We start from the raw sequence: 23272 nt of genomic DNA, 5'->3' as shown, positions 1-23272 counted from the left end.
TATAGAGGTGTATCAGATCATGAGAGATATGGATAGGGTGAATGCACTCAGTCTTTTTCTCCAGGGTTAGGGAATCGTGGACTAGAGGGCATCAGTTTAAGGTTAGAGGAGAAAGAATGAAAGGGAGCCTGAGGGGCAACCTTTTTACACAGAGGGTGGTATGCATATGGAATGAGCTGCCAGCGGAACTGGTTGAGGCGGGTACATTAACAACATTTAAAAGGCATTTCCACAAATAGGAAAGGTTTAGAAGGGTATGGGCCAAGTACAGGGAAATGGGGTTAGCGTTGATGGACATTTTGGTCAGCATGGACTATTTGGGACAAAGGGCCTGTCTCCATGCTGTAGGACTCCATGACTCTATAACTCGATAGTATATCCAACCACACCCACTGTCACATTCAGAATGATACACGCCGAAGAATAGATTGAATTAGTAAAGTTTGTTTGTGCAATAATGTTGTGAGCTCTCTGTTGAACTTGTTTTCCCCAAAAACACATGAATTGGTCCAAAGAGAGAAAGCTCCTGCCTTTCTAGACATTTAGTTTATGTTCAGTCAGATAGTAAACATTGAAAAGTCACAGGTTTGGATCCGTGATCCCGAGTGTGTTGCATGACCAATAACCAGAGTCTAGACAGTGATCATCGAAGGTGGGTCATGTGTTGACATCTCCTGGAACATGTCCAGATAAATTGGGAACACTGTTTTTTACTGTCACATCATAGGGAAGTGCTCAATCAATTGAAATGAAACTCAATTTCTCTTCAAGTCTTCAGGAATCCATTTCAATCCTGCTGTAATACTACATATTGAATACTACTCCACCTTTGTGCAAATACTGATGTGCAGTTTAACAATAGGGAGAATGAGTGGGCAATTCAGAACAATTGTCATCACCTGGTCAATGCCAGCAATGCATTGTTAGCATTCATTTCAAGATTGCTAGATGACAAGCGAAGGAATGCTGAGGCTGTATAAGGCTCTGGTCAGACAACATTTGAAATACTGTGAGCAGTTTTGTATCTAAGGAAGGATGTGCTGGCATTGGAGGGGATTCAGAGGAGGTTCACAAGAATGACCCCAGGGATGAAGGACTAGTCATTTGAGGAGCAGCTGAGGGTCTGTACTCAATGGAGTTTAGAAGGATGGGAGGGATCTGATTGAAACCGAGAGACCTGGATAGGGTGGTCATAGTGAAGATGTTTTGCTAATTGGAGAGAATATGATCTGAAGACACAAAGTGAAAGGATGACACTTTGGATTGGAGATGAGGAGGAATTTCTTCAGCCAAAGGCTAGTTAATTGATATAATTCATTGCCGCAGACGGCTGTGGAGGTCAAGTCATTGAGTGTAGTTAAAACAGAGACAGATATGTTCTTGATTAGTAAGCGGATCAAGGGTTCCAGGGAGAATGTAGGGGAATGAGCAGACAAATATATCAGCTATGGTGGAATGGAAGAGCAGACCTGATGGGCCAAATGGCCTAGTTCTGCTCCCATATCTTAGAGTCTATGTTATGGTTTTAGGAACCAGGCATATTGCCCTGAGGATGACTCTCATTCAGAATGTCTATCAGTTCCCTCAGTCTCACTGGCAGCAATTCATATTCACCACTCGCCACACCCCAGGTCCAGGCCCAGACTGCAAATGGCCCCAAAACAGTGGGGGAGGGGTCAAATGGGGACCCTCCCCATTGAGAAAAGTCATTCTCTATGAATAATATGTTTAGTTGGTAAAATGTTAATTATTGCTGGTTTTGTGTCTTCCCTGAGCACATTCCTGATTTCCTGAAGTCTCTAGTCACTCTCTCAATCACAGTCAGAGTGGCTGCTGTTAGTCTAACTGCTGACTGGGAACAGAAGCCAACAGAGAGGAGGATTATCCAGAATGGGAAGTGCACACCAAGCTGGTGATCAGAATGTTCATAATCCAGGGGTATAACTTCTAATAACTTCTAATCCAAGAGTGGCAGATGGTGAAATTTGAATTCAATAAAATTTGGGAATTAAAATCTAAATGAATGTTAATTCATATAAAAACACATCTGGTTCACATTAATGTCCTTCAGCAAAGGAAACCTTGTCCTTACCTATAAGTTAGGCGTATTATAGATAGTGTAGATGATAGCATGAAATTACAAAAGGATAGATGAAGTGAATGGACAAAACTGTGGCTAATGGAGTTCAATTTAAGGAAGTGTGTTGTTTTCGATTTTGGATTGACAAAGGATAGATCATACCATTCTTTCGTGATGGCATGAAGTAAAGTCCAGCGGAAGATGCTGAAAAAGGTTAGAAGAGATAGGATTTATAATCATCTGGAAAGGGATAATTTGATTAGGGATAGTCAACACAGTTTTGTGAAGGGTAGATCGTGCCTCACTAACCTTATTGAGTTCTTCAAGAAGGTGACTAAATGGGTGCATAAAGGTAAAGCAGTTGATGTGGTGTATATGGACTTCAGTAAAGCGTTTGATAAGGTTCCATGCCGTAGGCTATTGCACAAAATACAGAGTTTCAGGATTGAAGGTGATTTAGTGGTTTGGATCAGAAATTGATGAGCTGAGAAAAGACAGAGGGCAGTGATTGATAGGAAATTAGATTAGATTAGATTACGTACAGTGTGGAAACAGGCCCTTCGGCCCAACAAGTCCACACCGCCCCGCCGAAGCGCAACCCACCCATACCCCTACATCTACCCCTTACCTAACACTACGGGCAATTTAGCATGGCCAATTCACCTGCCCTGCACATCTTTGGACTGTGGGAGGAAACCGGAGCACCCGGAGGAAACCCACGCAGACACAGGGAGAACGTGCAAACTCCACACAGTCAGTCGCCCGAGGCGGGAATTGAACCCGGGTCTCTGGCGCTGTGAGGCAGCAGTACTAACCACTGTGCCACCGTGCCGGAGCTCAGTTACCAGTAGTGTGCCACAAGGGTCTGTTTTGGGGTCACTGCTGTTTTGTCATTTTTATAAATGATCTGGAGGTGGGCATAGAAGGATGGGTTAGTAAATTTGCGGATGACACTAAGGTAGGCAGAGTTGTGAACAGTGACAAAGGATGTTGTGGGTTACAGAGGGACATAGATAAGTTGTAGGGCTGGGCTGAGAAGTGGCAAATGGAGTTTAATGCGGAAAAGTGTGAGATAGTTCACTTCAGAAGAAGAAACAGGAATGCAGAGTACTGGGCTAATGGTAAAATTCTTGGCAGTGTAAATGAACAGAGAGATCGCAGTGTCCATGTGCATAAATCCCTGACAGTTGCCACCCAGATTGATAGGAAGGCATGTGGTGTGTTGGCTTTTATTGGTAGGGGGATTGAGTTTCAGTCATGCTTCAGGTGTACAAGACACTGATAAGGCTGCACCTGGAGTACTGCGTGCAGTTCTGGTCACCACATTATAGGAAGGATGTGGAAGCTTTAGAAAGGATTCAGAGGGCATTTACTGGGATCTTGCCTGGTATGGAAGAAGGTATTATGAGGAAAGGCTGAGGGAACTGAGGCTGTTTTTGTCAGAGAGAAGAAGGTTGAGAGGTGAGTTAATCAAGACGTATAAGATAATTAGAGGGTTAGATAGGGTAGACAGTGAGAGCCTTTTTCCTCAGATGGTGATGGCTAACACAAGGAGACATAGTTTTAAAGTGAGGGATAACAGATTTAGGACAGATAATAGGGGTCGTTTCTTTACTCAGAGAGTAGTAGGGATGTGGAATGGCCTGCCTGCAACAGGAGTAGACTCACTGACATTAAGGGTGTTTAAATAGGCATTGGGCATACATATGGATAATAATGAATTGGTGTAGGTTAGATGAGCATCAGATTAATTTCACATGTCAGTGCAACATTGAGGCCAAAGGGCCTGTGCTGTGCTGTAATGTTCTATGTTCTATGTTCTATGCAGTGGATGTCCAAGGAGACCTGGGGACTCAGGTGCATAGATCTTTACAATGTCACAAACAGGAGTATAAAATAGCCTGGAAAGCTAATAGAATGCTGGCTTTTATATCTACAGCACTGGAATATAAGGATGCAGACGTTATTCTACAGTTATACAAAACTCTGGGTAGACCAACTTGGAGTACTGTGAACAGATTTGGGTATCACACCTTAGGAAGCAAATATTGGCCTCAGAGAGAATATAACACAAGTTTACCTTGATTATGCTCTGGTTATGTTATGAGGAGAGATAATACAAATTAGGACATTTTTCTCTAGAATTTAGAAGATTAAGGTGTGATCTGATCAAACTCTTCAAGATATTAACAGGAAAAAACAGGGTAGTTAAAGATAAAATACTTCCAGTGGTTAGAGTTTCTAGAACTGGGGTGTGCAGTTTAAGAATTGCTTAGCCTGTTCAGGAAAGATGTTAGTAAGCACTTCCACACAAATGACAGTTAATGTTTGGAAGCACCTTCCACAAATAACAGTGGATGCTGGATCAGTTGTTAATTTTAAGTCCGAGATAGATAAACTTTTGTTAAGCAAAGGTATTAAGATATGTGGGCCAAAGACAGGTTTATGGATTTATGGAGACACAGCAGTGGGGGGAGTGGCATTGTTCTGAGTAGGTTACAGTATTATGGGTGGCACGGTGGCACAGTGGTTAGCACTGCTGCCTCACAGCGCCAGAGACCTGGGTTCAATTCCCGCCTCAGGCGGGAAACTGTGTAGAGTTTGCACATCCTCCCCATGTCTGCGTGGGTTTCCTCCGGGTGCTCCGGTTTCCTCCCACAGTCCAAAAATGTGCAGGTTAGGTGAATTGGCCATGCTAAATTGCCCGTAGTGTTAGGTGCAGGGTAAATGTAGTGGAATGGGCGTGGGTGGGTTACGCTTCGGCGGGTCGGTGTGGACTTGTTGGGCCGAAGGGCCTGTTTCCACACTGTAAGTAATCTAAAGATCAGCTTATTAAATGGTTGAACCTGCTTGAGGAGCTGAATGGTCTACACCTGTGTAATCATGGAATTGGACCTCAGAACAAAAACAGAAATAGCTGGTAAAACTCAGCTGATCTAGCAACATCTGTGGAAAGAAAACAGAGTTAACATTTCAAGTCGAGTGACACTGCTTCAGAAGGATACACCTTTTCCCACTAGCAGGCCAGACCCAGCATATGTGACAGCATAGTGGTATACAAATCACAACGGGGTTTCCCTGGGAGTCCTCAACATTGACTCTGGACCCCATGAAGTCTTGTGGCTTCAGGTTAAACATGGGCAAGGAAACCTTCTGCTGATTACCATCCTCTCATCGGCTGATGGATCAGTACTCCTCCATGTTGAAGAACATTTGGAGGAAGCACTGAAGGTGGCAAGGGAGCAAAATATACTCTGGGTGGAGGATTTCAACATGCACTAGCAAGAATGGTTTGGCAGCAGCATGGCTAATCGAACTGGTCAGGTTCTAAAGGACAAAACTCTAGACTGGGTCTGTGGAAGATGATGAAGGAACCAAAAGAAGGAAAACATGCTTGACCTCACCCTTACCAATCTGCTACTTGCAGATGTAACTGTCCATGACAGTATTGATAAGAGAAAACTAGGAGAAAGTGAGGACTGCAGATGCTGGAGTACCAGAGTTGAAAAGTGTGGCGCTGGAAAGGCGCAGCAGGTCAGGCAGCATCCGAGGAGCAGGAGAATCGACGGTTCGGGCATAAGCCCTTCTTCAGGAATGAGGCTGGTATGCCAAGCGGGCTGAGATAAAAGGGAGGGAATTTGGGGGAGGGGTGCTGGGAATACTATAGGTGGAAGGAGGTGAGGGTGAGAGAGATAGGCCTGAGAGGGGATGGGGGCGGAGAGGTCGGGACGAAGATTGCAGGTCAAGAGGACGGTGCTGAATCTGAGGGTTGGGACTGAGATAAGGTGGGGGCAGGGGAAATGAGGAAGCTGGAGAAATCTACATTCAGTATTGATAAGAGAAATTAAGCACAGTCCTGCCTTCACGTTGAGGATATACTCCGTGTTGTGTGACACTATCACCGTTCTAAATGGGACAGATCTAGCTCCTCAAGGTTGGCCATCCATGTGGTGCTATGGACCATCAACAGAAGCAAAATTGTACACCAGTACAGTCTGTAACCTCACAGCCCAGCATATCTCGCACTCAATCATTATCATCAAGCCAGGGGATCGACCGTGCAGGAGGACATGCCAGGAGCAGTACCAGACAGACTTAAATATGAGGTATCAACCTGGTGAAGCTACCAGACAGGACTACATGTGAGTCAAACAGTATAAGCAGCAAGTGATAGACAGAGTGAAACGAGCCGACAACTAACAGATCAGATCAAAGCTATGCAGTTCTGCCACATCCAATTGTGAATGGTGGTGGAAAATCCAACAACTCCCTGGAGGCCTTGGCTCTACAAATGTCCCCACTCTCAATGATGGAAGAGCCCAGCACATCACAAGGTAAGGCTGAAGCCTTCGCAGCAATTCTCAGCCAGAAGTGCCAGATGGATGATCCACTTTGGCCTCCTCCAGTGGTCCTCAGCATCACCGACACCAGTCTTCTGCCAATTTGATTCACTCCACTTGATAGCAAGACACAGTTACTGATATGAAGGCATTGGTTATTGCAAAGGGTATGGGTCCTGATATCATTCTGACAATTCTGCTCCAAGACTTGCCAATCTCCTAGCCAAGCTGTTCCAGAATAGCTACAACATTGGCATCTACCTGACAATGCAGAAAATTGCCCAGTTATGTCCTGCACACAAAAAAGCAGGACAATTCCAACCTCGCCAATTATTGCCCAATCAGCATTCTCTCAGTGCTGTCAAGCAGCACTTGCTCACAATAACCTGCTCACAGACGCCCAGTTTGGGTTCTGCTGGGCTACTCAGCTCCTGACCTCATGACAGCCTTTGTTCAAACAAGAACAAAAGAGCTGAATTCCAGAGGTGAGGTGAGAATCTGTCAATTCTTGACTTCCCAAAGCCCATCCACCATTTACAAGCAAGAGATGTGATAGAATATTTCCCACTTGCCTGGATGGGTTCAACTTGTATAACACTCAAGAAGCTTGGCACCATCTAGAACAAAGCAGCCCACTTGATTGGCACAACATGCAGACGGTCAGTAGCAGCAGTGTGTACTATCTACAAGATGCACTACAGAAACTCACCAAAGTTCCTTTGACAGCACTTTTCAAACTCACAAACACTACCAACCAGAAAGACAAGGGCAGTAGATACATGAGAAGACCTTCACCTACAAGTTCCCCTCCAAGCCACTCACCAGCCTGACTTGGAAATATACTGCTGTTCGTTCAGTATTGCTGGATTAAAATCCTGGAATTCCCTCCCTATGGATGTTATGGTTACAGCATGTGGACTGCAGCAGTTCAAGAAAGGAGCTCACCATCACCTTCTGAAGGCCAACCAAGAAGGGGCAATATGTTCACATCCCATTTGTGAATAGAAACACATTAGTTTTGAAAACAATGCCCAGGGGTTCTCCCAAAACAATGCAGATTCTGAGTGTTCCCCACGGTGCAGGGCAGGATGAGGGTTTAGAGCATAGAATATAGTACATTACAGGACAATACCAGCCCTTCAGCCTTCAACGTTGCACCGCCCTGTGAAACCAATCTGAAGCCTACACTATTCCATTTGCGTCCACATGTCTATCCAATGACCATTTAAATACCCTTAAAGTTGGCGGGTCTACGACTGTTGCAGGCAGTGTATTCCACACCCCTACTACTCTCTGAGTAAAGAAACCACCTCTGACATCTGTCCTATATCTATCACCCCTCAATTTAAAGCTATGCCCCTCGTGCTAGCCATCACCATCCAAACCTCTGATTATCTTATATGTCTCAATTAAGTCACCTCTCAAGCTTCTTCTCTCGAACAAAACAGCCTCAAGTCCTTCAGCCTTCCCTCATAAGACTCCCCTCCATACCAGGCAACATCCTAGTAAATCTCCTCTGAACCCTTTCCAAAGCTTCCGCATCCTTCCTATAATATGGTGACCAGAACCGTATGCAATACTCCAAGTGTGGCCGCACCAGAGTTTTGTACAACTGCAGCATGACCTCATGATTCCGAAATTCAATCCTTCTACTAATAAAACTTAACATACTGTATGCCTTCTTAACAACCCTATCAAGCTGGGTGGCAACTTTCAGGGGTCGATGTACATGGACACCGAGATCTTTCTGCTCATCTACACTACCAAGAATCTTGCCATTCATCCAGTACTCTGCTTTCCTGCTACTCTTTCCAAACTGAATCACCTCATACATTTCCGCATTAAACTCCAGTTGCCACCTCTCAGCCCAGCTCTGCAATTTTTGTAACCTACAACATCCTTCAGCACTATCCACAACTCCAATGACCTTAGTGTCATCTGCAAATTTGCTAACTCATTCTTCTATGCCCTCATCCAGGTTGTTTATAAAAATGACAAACGACAGTGGACCCAAAACAGATCCTTGCAGCACACCACTAGTAACTGAACTCAAGAATGAACATTTCCCATCAACCACCACCCTCTGTCTTCTTTCAGCTAGCCAATTTCTGATCCAAACTGCTAAATCACACACAATCCCATGTCTCTGTATATTGTGCAATAGCCTACTGTGGGGAACCTTATCAGACACCTTATTGAAATCCACATACACCACATCAACTGCTTTACCCTCATCCACCTGTTCGGTTACCTGCTCAAAGAACTCAGTAAGATTTGTGAGGCACGACCTACCCTTCACAAAACCATGTTGACTATCCCTAATCAACTTATTCCTTTCTAGATGATTATAAATCCTATCTCTTATAACCCTTTCCAACACTTTACCCATAACTGAAGTAAGGCTCACTGGTCTATAATTACCAGGGTTGTCTCTACTAAGTGCTGACCACTTTCTGATGGACTTGTGATAAAAGATGTTTATTTTACAATGAAGGACTGATGATACTGAATGCTCGAGCTACTTGGAGTGTTCCACACCAACAAGGACAGACCTATCCTTCATAACACTGGGGACACGTAGAACGTCAATACATAGTGAAACTTAGTATTTACATAGCAAAGGTGGTCATCAGGGTGAGGGCAACATTGGGCATATTCTTACCTCCCCCCCCCTCCTTACCCAGAGCTTTGTACATGGTGTCCCTGTGGACACAGTCCATCTTTGACCTCCAGATGATGTAGAAGATGGCTCAGGTGACTGCAAGGGTGCAGGCTCTGGGAATATGCAAGACCTACACCTACGGCACGGTGGCACAGTGGTTAGCACTGTTGCCTCACGGCGCCAGAGACCCGGGTTCAATTCCTGCCTCAGGCGACTCTCTGTGTGGAGTTTGCGCATTCTCCCCGTGTCTGCATGGGTTTCCTCCCACAGTCCAAAAAATGTGCAGGTTAGGTGAATTGGCCATGCTAAATTGCCTGCAGTGTTAGGTGAAAGGGTAAATGTAAGGGAATGGGTCTGGGTGGATTGAACTTCAGCGGGTTGGTGTGGCCGTGTTGGGCTGAAGGGCCTGTTTCCACACTGTAAGTAATCTACACCACGTACAAGAATACTGAGAGTACCCCACTCCTGATGACCAAGTTTGTACCTGCAATAGGGAGGGAGTGGTACTCCCATTCTCTTAGTTTCTGTCCTATTTTGGGAGTACGCTCCTCCCAGGTTTTTGCACACGCCCCAGCCTCTCTGAACCACATTCCCAGCACCTTCATGTCATCTGTTCTGTTGGTGAAGGGGACAAAGAATTGATCCGCCTAGTTCCCAAACAACTAAATCATGTCTCATTAACTTTATTGGAGTTTTTGAAGAAGTAACAAAGAGGATTGATGAGGGTGGAGTGGTGGACGTAATCTATATGGACTTCAGTAAGTGCTCGACAAGGTACCTCATGGTAGACTGGTTAGCAATGTTAGATCACATGGAATACAGGGAAAACTAATCATTTGGAAACAGAACTGGCTTGAAGGTAGAAGACAGAGGGTGATGGAGGCCTGTGACCAGTGGAGTGCCACAAGGATTGGTACAGGGTCCACTGCTTTTCATCATTTATATAAATGATTTGGATGTGAAGATAGGAGATGTGGTTAGTAAATTTGCAGATACACCGAAATTGAAGGTGTAGTGGACAGCAAAAAGGGTTACCTCAAAGTACAATAGGATATTGACCAGATGGGCCAATGGGCTGAGAAGAGACAGATGGAGTTCAATTTAGATAAATGTGAGGTGCTGCAGTTTGGAAAGGCAAATCAGGGCAGGACATATACACTTAATGGTAAGATCCTGGGGAGTGTTGCTGAACAAAGAGACCTTGGAGTGCAGGTTCATAGCTCCTTGAAAGTGGAGTCGCAGGTAGATAGGATAGTGAAGAAGACGTTTGGTATGCTTTCTTTATTGGTCAGAGTATTGAGTACAGGAGTTGGGAAGTTATGTTGCGGTTGTACAGGACATTGGTTAGGCCATTTTTGGAATATTGTGCGCAATTCTGGTCGCCTTCCTATTGGAAGGATGTAGTGAAACCTAAAAGGGTTCAGAAAGGATTTACAAGGATGTTTCCAGAGCTGATGGGTTTAAGATATCGGGAAATGCTGAATAGGCTGGGGCTGTTTTCCCTGGAGCGTCGGAGACTGAGGGGTGACCTTATAAAGGTTTATAAAATCATGAGGGGCATGGATAGGATAAATAGGCAAAGTCTTTTCCCTGGGTGGGGCAGTTCAGAACTAGAGGGCATAGGTTTTGGATGAGGGGAAAGATGTTAAAGAGACATAAGGGGTAACTTTTTTCACGCAAAGGGTTGTGTGTGTATGGAATGAGCTGCCAAAGGAAATGGTGAAGACTGGTACAATTACAACATTTAAAAGGCATCTGGATGGGTATATGAATATGAAGGGTTTAGAGGGATACGGAGAAGTGCTGGCAAATGGGACTAGATTAACTTAGGATATCTGGTCGGCATGGATGAGTTGGACTGAGGGGTCTGTTTCTGTGCTGTTCATCTCTATGACTGCATAACATGGCCTCACTCTTGCTTTGATTTATCTCGGCTGCCGAGGCGAGTTCGAACTGGTTGCAGATACTCATGGGTCTGCCCACTGGCAGTGGATCCGAGCAGAAAATCAACAATATACAGGGATGAAGGAGCAGCGCTCTGAAAGCTAGTGCTTCCAATTAAACCGTTTGGACTATAATCTGGTGTTGTGTGATTTTTAACTTTGTACACCCGAGTCCAACACCGGCATCTCCAAATCATGATGTACAGGGAGGCTCTGACCTGCAGGCCTCCGCTGCCCGGATTAGTCACCCTTTTCAGGATCACGTCCTTCCTCTTGGACATGGCAAAAGGTTCTACACAGCACAAAAACAAGGCAGCAGGCAGGAGGCAGCCTCACCAGACTCCAGATCTGATCGGGAAACTTCCCGATTCACACCGTGAATTGAGACTGCATTAACACTATTGGTTAGAGCGTGTTGAGGATTCCTTCTCCACAGCCCATGTTACAGAGTACATCCCACATGTACAGGTGCCATATCCTGTCAAAGGCCTTCTTCTGGTTGAGACTGATGACAGGTATCCACCTCCCTGTCCTACACAGAGACTCTCAGAAATAGTCCAGCTCGGTAAAGCACAGGTTTGGTCAGGGTAAATCTTCAACCCCAGAACAGATCTGATTCAATTGATTACGATCTTAGACAGGAAATTATAATCCACATTCAACAGTGAGACTGGTCACCAATACTGGTCACAGTTCAGATGGTGCCCTGTTCTACTGGTTGCTCTAACTGATCAGCAATGGACAGATGTCAGAGATTTCCGTTCTCCTCTTTGTGCACATGTCTATCTCTAGGAATTCTGGCTGAGCAGTTTGTGCCTGATGGGCCTCACCTACACTTACTGAGTGCAGACAGAGAATCCTGGGTCAAACTGATGAACTGGCAGCACAGCACCATGTACCTGTTCTTTGGCATTTCTGGGATTGTAGACATGCTGACGTATTCTTCACTCCGGCTCCCCGTTGGCCTAGATCGTCTTGTTCTTTCGCTGGCCGTGTTTAATGAAGGTGAGTGACTTTGTGCTCGTCTCCATGACCCACCAACACAACACGTAGTAGCATTACTTCAACAACATGGCGTGTACTAGCTCACAAGGTCAGCACTTGTCCTGGATGTAATGTTGCTTACATTGTACTGGTGCTTCCCCCACAACCCCACTGACCCCAAACCCTCAATGGAACAACCCACACTAACCCCTGACCCTCAATGACTCGCCCTGCATGGACTCCTGACCCTGGCCCTCATTGACATCATCTTGACCCACACTAACCTCTGACCATCACTGGCTCTCACCACACTGTCTCCTCCCCCACAATGATTCGCATCACACTGACCCCTCACCAAATTGACTTGCTTGACACTAACCCTTGGTCCTCATTGATTTGCCCCATTCTGGACCCCCGACCCACACTGACTCACTCCACACTGACCCCTGACCTTCACTATTTGGCCACACTGACCCATGACCTTCACTGACTTTCTTCACACTGACCCCTGACCCTTATTAACTCGCCCCACACTGATCCCTCCCCAATTGACTTACTCTACACTGACCCTTGACCCTCATTGATTTTACTCCATGCTGACCTGTGATCCTCATTGATTCTACTCCATACTGACCCCTGCCCTCAGTGACTTACCTGATACTAATCCCTGACCCTCACTGACTTGCTCCACACTGACGCCTGACCCTCAGTTGAACTTATCCAGTGACCTGGGGGTTCCCTAGCTATTGATGAGTTTAAACTCTCCTGAGTTGAAGTAACCAATCACTATCAAACTTTAGGAGGCCTATTGGAACTGCTGAGCCAGGTAATTTTGGTTCTCCTGAGTTAAAATCATTTTTATCTCAATCACAATATAACTCTCTCCTCAAATAGTAACTTGGGACTCATTGATTTTTCTTTGCCATGTTTCACCTCTTCATTCATCCTGATGCTGCACTTGCCTCTTATAAAATTCATTTGCCAATTTCACACCAGTGTGTAAGACTCAGCATTTTTTTCCAAGCCCTCTCAGTATTAACAACATAGGAGTAGTGGCAACATCATTGAATTTGGAATCCAGAAGCCAGGCTAATGTTTTGGGGACATGGGTTTGCATCTGACCATGACAAATGGTATAATTTTTATTCAGTAAACATCTGGGATAAAAGTTGACCTAATGGCAACCATGTAATAATTGGTTGTTGTAAAGCTATCTCGTTTGTAATGCCCGTTCAGGGAGGAAATCTTCAATCCTTCGCAGTCTGGTCTCTATGACCCTCCAGACATCCAGCAATGTGGGTGACTTTTAGTTGTCCTCTGAATTGGTCCTAGCAATCTGAGTTCAAGGGCAATTAGGGATAGTAACAGATGCTGGCCCAACCACATCCAATGAAAGAAATTTTAAAAATCATCTGGATTCATCTGCAAAATTTGAAATTGTACTCCAATTCAAGAGCCAAAACAATCCTCATAACCAACCTAATCAGAAGTACAAGTCTTTGGAGAGCTGCTCCTTCATCAGGTAGCCAGTGGGGCAGGATCATAAGACACAAAATTTAAAGCAAAAGATTAAAGTGTCATACAACTGATGCAAAGTATTGAACACATTTAGATTGCTGTTAAACCTTTAATTAGAATGGGAATACAGGTTTTGAGAGAATAATATGTAAATCCCAGATCTTCTTTCAAGTCACATTCCTGAGGTAACTTAAGGTTTTTTAAACAAAAGGCGACATCTCAGCTCAGACAATGCATTAAAGGTGTGAGGTTAGAGTCTGTCTGTATCCCAATCTTGAGTCAGACTGGTCCTATTTCCAAAGTAGGAATTAATAAAATGTCACATGGGCTAGCTGCCTATAGATTGTGGGCATTTTGAACAGAATGGAATGTATTTGTGTGTGTGTGTGTTTGGGGGGGGGGGGGGGGGGGGGTGCCGGGAGAGAGAGAGAGGGAGAGAGTGTGGGAAAGAGTATGCTTCCACTTCTCTTCTTTAAAAATGGCCAAACCTCAAACAGACCATTGTTCACAGCAAACTGTCCAGCATTCAGGACATCGACCACAACACTGTACAACGTTATCACAGCAACCACTGCAAGACGTGTCAGAGTGCCGACATGGATACTACCATATATGTGGGGACACCACCCACCATGTATTCATGTGACCCAGCCAACGTTGTCTATCTCATACGCGGCAGGCAGGAATACCCTGACACATGGTGCATTGGTGAGACCAAGCAGACGTTAAGACAACTGATGAATGGACATTGCACAACAATCGCCAGACAGGGATATTCCCTCCCAGTCAGGGAACACTTTAGCGGTCAAGGACATTTGGCCTCAGATCTTTGGGTGACCATCCTCCAAGGGTGGACTTTGGGATTTGCAACAAACACAGAGTCACCGAATAGAGGCTGATAGCCAAGAGAACGACCTCAACCGGGATCTTGGATTCATATCATACTACAGGCAACCCCACTACACTATACACGCTTACACACATACTCACACACAAACACATAAACACACACTCTTACACACAATCACATTCACACAGACCCTCTCTCAGACACATACACATACCCTCCCAACTCACGCTCACGTGCACGTGCACACCCTCTCACGAGCACACACTCTGTCAAACTCATGCACACACTCTATCAAGCATGCACGCACACACACTCCCTCTCTCTCCCACTTTCACACACACACACTCCCTCTCTCTCCCACTTTCTCACACACACACTCCCTCTCTCTCTCCCACTGTCTCACACACACATACATAAATAAGTCTATTCGGTGAATTTGCATTTGCAGATTTGAATTTGCATTTTGTTCAAAAAGCCCACAATCTGTAGGCAATCAACCCATGTGACATTTTATAATTTCCTTCTTTGGAAGCAGGACCAGTCTGACTCAAAGTTGGGATATAGACAGACTCTAACCTCACACCTTTAATGCACTGCCTGAGCTGAGATGTCACTTCTTTTTTATGAAACCTTAAATTATCTCGGGTCTGTGATTTGAAAGGAGTTCTGGGATTTACATATTAATCTCTCGAAAGCTTCACTTCCATTCTAAATGATTGAAGACTAAACAACAATCTAGGTTTGTTCAATACTTCGCATCAGTTGTATGACACTTAACCTATTCTGTGTCCTATGATCCTGCTGTACTAGCGACCTGATGAAATAGCAGCGCTCCAAAAGCTTGTACTTCCAAAGAAACTAGTTGGACTATAACCTGGTGATGTGTGATTTTTAACTTTCTCTTGAACATTTGACATTTTTAGACCTCAGGCACACCAAACTTAAGAAAAATCCTCTCCCCTGCTCTATTAAAGCCCCTGGGACACCAGTAGCACCTCATCATTGGAGCAGGACATTCCCTGATCCCACAAAGAGTCAGCTGGCATCGACCGACTCAGAGAAATTGGGCTTGGAGCGTGGAAGGAAGCTTTTTCCCCACCTTATTCCACCCCATAACCCCCCCCACCCCGATCCACCTACCGTATAGATGCAAAAAGAAACAGAAATTGCTCAAGAAATTCTGGAGGTCTGGCAGCAACTGTGGAGAGTAAACAGTTAATGTTTCGAGTCCAGTGACCCTTCTCCAGAACTTATTTTTGAAAATGTAAGAAACTATGTTTTTTTACAATTTCCCTAAATCAAAGGCATCCTTTTAAAAATAAGAATCCAATGTCCCTTTTAAAGATAACAAATTCTGCTCCGCTGAAAATCACACAAAATAGCAAATAGAGTCATAGACATATACAACTCATCCATGCCGACTACATATCCCAACCTAATCTAGTCCCATTTGCCAGCACTTGGCCCATAACCCCCTAAACTCTGCCTATCCATATAACCATCCAGATGCCTTTTAAATACTGTAATTGTACCAGCCTCCACCACTTCTTTAGATTAGATTAGATCAGATTCCCTACAGTGCGGAAACAGGCCCTTCAGCCCAAACCGACCCTCCAAAGAGTAGCCCACCCAAACCCGTTCCCCCTAATTAATGCACCTAAAAATATGGGCAGTTTAGCATGACCAATTTACCTAACCTGCACATCTTTGGCCTGTGGGAGGAAACCGGAGCACCCGGAGGAAACCCACACAGACACAGGGAGAATGTGCAAACTCCACACAGACAGTCGCCCGAAGCTGGAATTGAACCTGGGTCTCTGGTGCTGTGAGGTAGCAGTGCTAACCACTGAGCCACCGTGCTGCTGCCTTCTGGCAGCTCATTCCATATATGCACCACCCTCTGCATGGAAAAATTGCCCCTTAGGTCCCTTTTAAATCTCTCCGGTCTCACCTTAGTTGAGTCCCTCTAGTTCTGGACTCCTCCAGTTCAAGGAAAAGGACTTATCCTATCCATGCCCCTCATGATTTTATAAACCTCTATAAAGTCACCCCTCAGCCTCTGATGCTCCAGGAAAAACAGCCCCAGCCTGTTCAGCCTCTCCCTGTAGCTCAAATCCTCCAACCCTGGCAACATCCTTGTAAATCTTTTCTAAACCCTTTCAAGTTTCACAAAATCCTTCCAATAGGAAGGAGACCAGAATTGCACACAACATGCCAAAAATGGCCTAATCAATATATTGTACAGCTGCATCATGACCTCCCAACTCCTATACTCAATGCTCTGACCAGGAAAGAAAAGCATACCAAATGCCTTCTTCACTAGCCTATTTAACTGAGACTCCACTTTCAAGGAGCTATGAACCTGCACTCCAAAGTCTCTTTGTTCAGCAACACTCCCCAGGACCTTACCATTAAGTATGTATGTCATGCCCTGATTTATCTTTCCAAAACGCAGCACCTCGTATTTATCTAAATTAAATTCCATCTGCCACTCCTCAGCCCATTGGCCCATTTGCTCAAGATCCCGTTGTACTCTGAGGTAACCTTCTTCGCTGTTCTCAACCCCCTCAAATGAGTTCTCCTCAGAGACAAAACTATAATTTCTGCCATGGTCATATTCTATGAGAAATAAATGCAGCAGATTTCAAAACAGAAACCTAAAATCTAACAGAGCTAATGAACTGGAAGGAAAATATTGACTCTTTATCCAAAGCATTCCAGCTTCTGGAGCATCATGTTTTGGAAATCAGCACTGGTGTGATTCACAGCGTGAAAATTGGGCTCCATGTGATTGCTTGTTGATGTCTACCTTACTTTCTGCAGGTTTTTTATTTTATTTCCATGTCCAACACCGACCCCCTCTCGACCTGCACATCCACTCCTTGCTGCTCACCGCGGTGTTTGGAGGCTCCATCATCATTATGTTAGAGGTTTTCCTGAGGGATAACATCATCTTGGAGTTATTCCGAACCAGTCTGGCAATTCTACAGGGCACCTGGTTCTGGCAGGTGAGTTGTACACAACATCCCCACCCCACTTGCCAACTCCAACTCCACGGACAGGGTTTAGCCATTGGGCTCAGCATTCCAAGGTGAGAGGAGTACAGCACCCCAAGATGGGTAGGGTACAGAGCCACGAGGTGGGGTGGGTACTCTCAATTCTCACATCATCCAACTCCGCAGTGATTTTATCTCAATTGGTCATTGAAAGGCTATGTGAGGGAGAAGGCCAGATGGCTGGTGGGGATGGGGAGTGTCTGATGGGATGTGAGGGAAGGGGCTGGTGGGGATGGGGAGGGGCTGATGGGATGTGGGGGAAGGAGCTGATCAGATGTGGGGGAAGGGGCTGGTGGGATGTGGGAGAGGGAAGCGCTGATGGGATGTGGGGGAAGTGGCTGATGGTATGTGGGGGAAGGGGCTGGTGGGATGTGGGGGAGAGAGGAGCTGATGGGATGTGGGGGAAGTGACTGGTGGGATGTGGGGAAAGGGATGGTGGGTTGAGGGGGAAGGGTCTGGTGGGATGTGGGGGAAGGAATAGTGGGTTGAGGGGGAAAGGGCTGGTTGGGATAAGGGAGGAGGGATGGAGGGATAAGGGAGAAGGGGTTGGTGGAATGTGGGGGAAGGGATGGTGGAATGTGGGGGAAGGGATGGTGGGATGTGGGGGAAGGGGCTGGTGCAGAAAACAAAAATTGCTAGAGATCTCAGCCGTTGAGGGTGCGGTGGGGGTCAGGCAGCATCTATGGTGAGAAAGCAAGCTAATGTTTTGAGTCTAGATGACTCTTCATCAGTAGAAGTGAAGAGTGGAGGGGGCAGGGGGGAGTTGGAGTGCTGGGGAAGAAAGGATGTTGACAGCGCAGATTAAGTGATTGGAATGTGAGAATGGCAGAACAACGGTGTATCTAACCGCCAGACTGGGAAGAACAGACAGTACCACTGGATTAAACAAATTTGTCAAGGTCCTGGCGGGAGCGTGAAGTGGCACCGAAACAGTCATTGATATACCGAGAAAGAGAAATGGGAGAGGGGACTAGTGTAGCACTGGAACAAGGATAGTTCCACATACTTCAAAGAGACAAGCCTAACTGGGACCATGCAGGTACCCACAGCCACTCCTTTAACTTGGCAGAAGTGAGATGAATTAAAGGAGAAATTGTTCAGTCAAGTTCAGCCAAGTGAAGGAGAATGGTGGTGGATGGGAATTGTGCAGGCCTCTGGTCGAGGAAGAAGCCAAGAGCACTCAGACCATCCTGGTGGGAAATGGAGGTGTAAAGGGATTGGAGAGCCATGGTGCACAGCAGGCAGTTAGGGTCAGGGAACTACAAATTGTCAACACAGTGCATCAGAGGAATGGCAGATGTAGGTGGGCAAGGTTTGGACAAGTGGAGGGAGAATGGAGTCAAGGTAAGAGGAAATGAGCTCGGTGGGAAGGAACAGGTTGATACAATGGGCCTCCCGGAGCAGTCTAGTTTGTCAGTTTTGGGCAGGAAGAAAGAGCAGGCTGTCTGGGGTTGGGAGACTACAAGGTTGGAGGCAGTCGGGGAAAAGGTCTCCACAGATAATGAGGTCGGTGACAGTCCTGGCAACAATGGCTTGCTGTTCGGATGTGGGGTCATGGTCCAGAGAAAGGAGGAAGAAGTGTCCGAGTGTTGGTGTTCAGTCTCGACAAGATAAAGGTCAGTGCAGCAGACTATAACGGCACCACCTTTGTCAAGGGGCAATGTGTGTGTGTGTGTGTGTGTGTGTGTGTGTGTGTGTGTGTGTGGTGGGAGACCTAACAAAGTTCGGGTTGGACATGAGAGAGCGAAGTGCAGCAATTGGGACAGGTTGCAGTGGGTGGGGGAGCAGAGAAGTTAAGACAGCCGCTGTCACATTGGCAGTTTACAGTGAAGAGATCGAGGAGAGGTAACAGGCCAGAGGAAAGGATCCAAGTGGAGGATGAATACTGGAGGCGGATGAAGGGATGAGTGGAATGGGGTGTGTGTGGGAGGGGTCCTGGCTGTGGTAGTGAGCACAGAGATGGAGGCGGTGGAAAAACAGATCAATATCATGACAAACCTGAAATTCAGTGAAGATGGCGGCCTAGGACAGTATGTTTAACCTCAGACAGGGGAAGTTCAGGAGGAGGTATGGTGAAAATACAGCAAGTGCTCGGGTTGGGGGGAGTAACCTCTGGGGAACAGAAAGGTATGGCATCTGAGGGCTGGGTGCTAAGGGACATTAAAGGATCAGTTCTGAGTGACGGGAGGGGATGGGGTCTGAGAGTGTGGGAGGATGGCGCAGAATGGACATTGGAGTCTATAATTTGCCGGAGCTTGCACACCTTGTTGCCTGAAAGAAACAGCCTTTTGTTGAGGCAATGATGAAGTGAAACTGGGGAATGGCACAGCTTTGAGAGAAGATGAGTCAATGTTGCTGCAGAGTGGAGTCGAGTGTGCGCATACGATGGTGCATGGCTTTGATTGTGGATCACATGATGTGGCAGGAACGGGCAGTCTGAGGAACGTCATCTCTCATGGAGACACTTGTAATTCTGGGTGGATTTGAAAGATGAGGAGTGAAATTTGAGTTGAAATCCATATGGGAAAAGTCTGAGGGAACATGGCTGTGGAGACAAGTTTTGGGAAACACCTTGTCCAACCCCAGCTGTGAAATGGAAAGCAACAAAGAAGTGCACGGTGAAAGAGACAGCCAGAATTCCTGTCAGAGGGAAGATCAAAACTCTTTCAGGTTAGTCATAATTTGGAGATGCCGGTGTTGGACTGGGGTGTACAAAGTTAAAAATCACACAATACCAGGTTATAGTCCAACTGGTTTAATTGGAAGCACTAGCTTTTTGAGCGCCGCTCCTTCATCAGCTGGTTATTCAGTGTCCTTGAAGAGACATGGTAGTCGATTAAGCACAATGTAGGAGCAAATTCCTGCAGATGCTGGAATCTGTACTGAAGATAACAAATGCTGGAGGTCACAGCGGGTCAGGCAGCATCCATGGAGAGATGACTCTTCAAGTTTAGGTGACTCTTCATCAGAGCTGAAATAAAGTGTGGAGGAGACAGCATTTATGTAATAGTTTGGGGTTGGGAGGTGGGGGTTGGGGTTGGAGTGCTGGGGAAGAAAGGTTGTTGATAGTTCATTCCTTCCTTTCTTTTAGCTTTGCTTTTTCCATTCTCTGTCAGTATGTCCTCTTTCAAACCCCACACCCCCTCCCAACCCCAGTGGTACTGTCTGTTCTTCCCAGTCTGACAGTCAAACACACCATCGTTCTGCCGTTCTCACATTCCAATCACTTAATCTGAACTGTTGGCATCCTTTCTCCCCTCTCCAATCCTGCCCCCTCCACACTTCATTTCAGCTCTGATGAAGAGTCATCTAAACTCAAAACTGTCTCTCTCTCTCTCTCTCTCTATGAATGCTGCCTGACCTGCTGTGATCTCCAGCATTTGTTGTTTTCAGTACAGATTCCAGCATCTGCAGTAATTTGCTCCTCAGGGCTGGTGCAGTGTGGGACAGGAGGTAGCAGGTGTGGAGGAGGAGAGTGGCAGATTGTGGGCAAGGGACTAACTGGATGAGGGAGAGGGGACTGGCGGGGTGTGAAGATATGTTGGGGAGTGGCGGGGGGAACCAGGGAGGTTCCCGTTTAAGCTTTAGCTGCGGTCTTCTCTGAAGCAGCTGCAGGCTGCAGGTGAGGCAAGGTGCGGGAGAGCATATCCATTCAGAGGCACCCTCCCACGAATTTGCAAAACCTTTTAGGTTCAGGAAATTCCAGTCAGCCCCCAAATAGGAGCTAAGCTGCAGCTGAGACTTGGAAGGCAGGGTAGGCCTCAAAGCCTGCCTGGAATATTAGCTAAACCAGGAAAATTGAAAATGTGATGAGGAATTTAGGAATAAAGCATATGGGAAAACCGCATATCTATTGCACTTTCTGTCCATTCCAGTTTGAAATGTTTTGGCCTCAGTCTGTACCTGATATCAAACATATATAATATTTATAATCATAATTATTAACAGTATATGCTAACTTGAGACACATTGCATTTTTTCGCAAATGCTGGAATATTCAAGTTGAAATGTTTTTGCAATGTTTTGTTTACAAACGTTTGGGGAATAACGATAACCACTCTGCCAAGGCGAGACTGCTTCCAGGCAGCTGTCCTTCAGTCCCATGTCTCAGGGGTTAGCAGGCCAAGAGGAAACCTTCAGAGCTTCCATTCTCTGCGTGCCCACCATTCTGCCCATTGTTCACCCTTCTAGAAAACTGGCTCACGATAGAAAGGGGTGCTGACGTGTAGCATAAACATTCAGAGCCAACCACTCCTTACTCAGTCCCCGTTAAGGTGCCTGCATTGGGGCGGGGTGGAGTTGAACAACATTTGCTAATGGATGTATCTGCTCTTTTCAGATTGGCTTTGTGCTGTACCCACCCAGCGGTGGGCCCAAGTGGAACGAAACTGACCATGGAAATATCATGTTCATTACACTGTGTTTCTGTTGGCATTTTGCAGTGGCACTTACTATCATGGCTATCAGTTACACACTGATGTACTGGTGAGTTCATACTGACAATGGGTGTGAAACAGGGTTGGAACAGATCAGCACACACTGTGTTTCGTCAAACTAACAGAAAAATGCCAAACACAATAGTTGTGACTTCAAAATCGTCATAATGTCAGTGACAGGAAACATTAGTCAAGGGACAGTCGTCACTAACAACCCCACTTCACCCTCTCGAACACTCTCACAATATCCAACATGACCTCAACACTGGGTCCAAATCATGGAACTCCCTCCCCAACAACACCTTCATCACACGGACTGGAGCAATTGAAGAGAAACTTTATCACCATAACACCATAGACATAAGAGCAGAAATAGACCATTCAACCCATTGAGTATGCTCTGACAACTCTGGCAACTAGAGATGGCTAATTAATGCCACAAGGGTCTTAGTACCCATGGTACAGGTACTGACACTGACTCTGTGACAGAAGATGTCTGTGACTAGGAGTTCTGTCAATGCATATCTGCAACCTTGGGAGGGTGGAATGTGGCACAGGTCGTCCTACTCTTGAAGCTGCTAATCTCCTGGTTTCTTTGTAGGTTTGTAAAGATAAAATCCCGGAGGTCTGGTGCAATGGAGCTGGGGGAGCTAAAGAGCTCAGAGAGGAACTCTCATATCAATCTGCTGAATGGTTCTGATGAGGAATGAACACTCTGATCGAGAAGCAGCCCGTAGACATTCCTCAATCAACATCGAAAAGCTAATCAATTTTATCCAATTATTTTGAACTGTGAACTTTAAAAAAACTGCTTCCTTCTGCTGATTTGCTGATTGCTGTGGGGAGAGGGAGAGGGAGAGGGAGAGGGAGAGGGAGAGGGGGAGGGGGAGGGGGAGGGGGTGGGAGTGGGAGTAAGAATAAGCAGAAGGGGCATGCAGCAGCAGCTTGGGACTGATGCTGACCCCTGGCTAGCAGCATAGGAGCTCAGACAGGGATTGGTCTGGAAATGTCAGCCTTGCCTTTGCCAGCAGATTAGATTTCAGAGGGGCATTAAGGTTTTCAGCAATCAGATAGGAGCAGGGTTTGAGTTAGAATTCCTTCCTCGATGATGGAATCTTTGAGAGAATATTAGAATTTACAGGAACAGGAAAAAAACGTGCAGACACCCAACACCCTATAATCGCATCTCCTGGGTTAAATGTGAAGAGTTTACAAGTGACTGAATCACTGAATTTAAAACACTAGGTTAGACTGTGTGTCGGTCTTTGCTCCCCACCCCCGTGGATTCACCTTGTGTCCTCATACCATTTTTTTCTCAATAAGCAATGTAATATTTTCATTAAAGATTTGCATGAACTGTAAACCTCACTGCCCTGGGACAAGTGCAGGTTCAAAGAAAGGAT

The 23272-nt window shown here is 45.9% G+C and overlaps 1 protein-coding gene across 1 annotated transcript in view; it reads left to right on the top strand.

Moving 5' to 3' along the window:
* The window catches only part of tmem45b (transmembrane protein 45B), a 50956-nt gene extending 28227 nt beyond the window's left edge, over positions 1–22729 (top strand). Inside the window, exons 3-6 of the mRNA XM_072593002.1 lie at positions 11818–12030; positions 17201–17385; positions 21773–21918; positions 22471–22729. Coding sequence (XP_072449103.1) covers positions 11818–12030; positions 17201–17385; positions 21773–21918; positions 22471–22579 — 653 coding nt within the window. The 3' untranslated portion in view covers positions 22580–22729. The remainder of the gene's footprint in view (positions 1–11817; positions 12031–17200; positions 17386–21772; positions 21919–22470) is intronic.
* The last annotated feature ends 543 nt before the right edge of the window (positions 22730–23272 follow it).

Source organism: Chiloscyllium punctatum, chromosome 23 (assembly GCF_047496795.1).
Source record: "Chiloscyllium punctatum isolate Juve2018m chromosome 23, sChiPun1.3, whole genome shotgun sequence".
Taxonomy (NCBI): Eukaryota; Metazoa; Chordata; class Chondrichthyes; order Orectolobiformes; family Hemiscylliidae; genus Chiloscyllium; species Chiloscyllium punctatum.
The sequence above is the reverse complement of the archived record's forward strand: the minus strand, read 5'-3'. Positions and strand labels throughout refer to the sequence as shown.